Raw genomic sequence first — 2,500 nt, forward strand, 5'->3', positions numbered from 1 at the left:
TGTACTGGCCTCTGCACAGGCCTGCCATAGGTTCTCATACTGCCGCGTGGACGTGATCACGCTGCCGGCGTACGACGACACGCGCCAGTAATTATTCGCTAAACTCACACCGCTCAGGAGCCACCCACCCACACACATCAAGAAGCCCAACAACTCCACCGCCATTGACATGATCGCACACACACACACTTCTTTAAAGCTAGCGCAAATCTACAGACTAATGTTACAAAAGTTCTGACACACAAACACACAAACACACACAACAAGCACTAACAGATACAAACAGCTAACACAAAGAGTCCTAAAGATCGACACACTCTCTGAATAACAACAGGCTACAGCCGCAGCGTGACAGCACCATGTCTACAACAAATCCTCCGTGTGAGTGTGTGTGAGTGTGTGTGAGTGTATTAAGAGGACTTTACATGCGAGGGCCATAAACTCATAAACCGGAGACTATCTGACGGTTACCACGACAACAGGCAGGCAAATGATGATGATGGTGATGATGTAAGAGGAAGTGAATCTAGGTTTCGATAAAGTATGTGTCCTCTAAAGGTTTATGGTTTGCCTTATCAGTGTTATCACATGATTTTGAAGAACAGCACATGTTCCTGAGGGTGGAGCTTAGGTTCGTACGGCATCCAATCACGACCTCGATCATGCCGTGTGACGTCACAATGACACTGAAGTTCAGCCTGAATGAAACCGTTTTTTCCCCCCCAGTAGAACATATTGGTCTGTAAGAGTGGGTCATACTGTATGGTTGTGTCTCAGAGTATCACAGGTGTGTGTGTGTGTGTGTGTGTGTGTGTGTGTGTGTGTGTGTGTGTGTGAGTTTGTGTGACGCACCAGGCAGCCCCAGTGTGGTGGGGTGTGTCACGCACTGCACCCCCAAGCTGTTGGAGGTGCAGCTCTTCCACAGGCCTTCATACTGTGAGCCGCTCTTTATTACCGAGTCGGCATGAGTTTGTATCCTCCACACGGCAGAGTTTGTGCTGCTCGACTCCAAACACCAACCGAGAATGGCCAAGACCACACCCATCACCTCCACACATACCTCCGCCATCCCTTTGAAGATAAAAAACTGAGACAAAGAAAAAGAGAGGAGATATTAATCTAGTGAGTCTAATCTCCAACCCCTGGGTGCTAATTTTAAAGTTTAATCCAACAATTTAATCTAGATTCACAACACCATCCCCTTAATCTCTAATCCCAACTCAATAATGTCTCAATAAAATCTAATCCCAACCTATTTAACCTCTAATTCCATCCATACTTTAATCTATAACCCCGACATCTAATTTCTTATCCCAACTCTAATCCCAACCCCTAATCTCTAATCCCGAACCGTAATCTCTAATCCCATCACTTTATTGACTAATCCCAACTCATAATCCCTAATCCCAACCTCTAATCTGATCTCAAACCATTTTGTCTGTAATCTAGCCTCTAATCCAAACCTTTTAATCCCTAATCCCTAATCCCAAGAACCCGGTCTGCAAAGGCAAGAGGTTAAAGCTGATATTTGCATACTTGAGAACTATGTAAACAGTTTTATTTCATGAAACTGGATTAACCCCAAATCATAACCTCAACCATAAACCCTAACTCCTAAACCTAGAGCAAACATGGAGTTAATGCTAAGTAAGAAAAAAAAAGGAAAAAGAAAAAAGGCTAATGCCAGCACACGTTACTCCTGTCATAACAAGCTTCTTCAGAATCTCCATTAAGAATGTCACGGATGCTATTGAATATCACCGGAACCGATGATTTCCATTTGAATAAATTAGATAAACAATCAAGAACATTAGCAAAAAAAAAAAAAAAGTTTAAAAACGACCAGAAACACATTCTACACATTAAGTCTCTACTTGTTTCATTAAGAAGGGAATTAAAAAACAGAAAAGCCATTTGGAATTAATCTAAATGTTAATTCTGGTACAAGAACGATCTAACCCAGAGAGAAGCTAATGCTAACGAAGCTAATGCTAACTCAGTAACCAGATACAGGCTGGGAACAAGAGGAGTTCTAATGCTAACGAAATTAGCACAGAGAACAATCTAACGCTATTTCTAATGGTCTAGGCTAAAAACTAAAATGTTCAAATCGAAATTGACTCTTTTTTTTCGGTATTTAAACGTTTATTTTGTGAACGGATTTAACGCGAGGAGACAGAACGTCTCGACACGTCACAGGACGATCGGTAACGTAAACGGACGACGCGGTAAAGGAGACGACTTTCATTGACTTACCCGTTCTGTGAGTCTCCTGAGTGTTAAACGCTGAGTGATTCTGTCTCACTGCCTCGAGTCGTGTAAGTCACTGTGTTAATATTGGTATTGGGTCAGTGACCCCAAAATACAGGAGCTGAAACCGGCGCCAGTGGATTTTGTTCACAGGGTCGAGATGTGTGCAGGGAAACATTGACCTCATCACAACAAACCCAAACTCTAATCCTCAATCACCTGAAATTAGTGACGTGACGTACGGCTAAGT

The 2,500-nt window shown here is 42.8% G+C and overlaps 1 protein-coding gene across 2 annotated transcripts in view; it reads right to left on the bottom strand.

Moving 5' to 3' along the window:
• cldn15lb (claudin 15-like b) overlaps nucleotides 1-2,412 on the bottom strand; it is a 5,713-nt gene extending 3,301 nt beyond the window's left edge. Inside the window, exons 1-2 of one of the 2 annotated variants that reach the window (XM_047820481.1) lie at nucleotides 2,257-2,412; nucleotides 853-1,087 (exon numbers count right to left, since the gene is read on the bottom strand). In XM_047820481.1, the coding sequence (XP_047676437.1) occupies nucleotides 853-1,069 (217 nt within the window). In that variant the 5' untranslated portion in view covers nucleotides 1,070-1,087; nucleotides 2,257-2,412. Of the gene's footprint in view, nucleotides 743-852; nucleotides 1,088-2,256 lie in introns of those variants that run through there. The other variant, XM_047820482.1, reaches the window with a different exon arrangement.
• Nucleotides 2,413-2,500: the final 88 nt, after the last annotated feature.

Source organism: Tachysurus fulvidraco, chromosome 11 (assembly GCF_022655615.1).
Source record: "Tachysurus fulvidraco isolate hzauxx_2018 chromosome 11, HZAU_PFXX_2.0, whole genome shotgun sequence".
Taxonomy (NCBI): domain Eukaryota; kingdom Metazoa; phylum Chordata; class Actinopteri; order Siluriformes; family Bagridae; genus Tachysurus; species Tachysurus fulvidraco.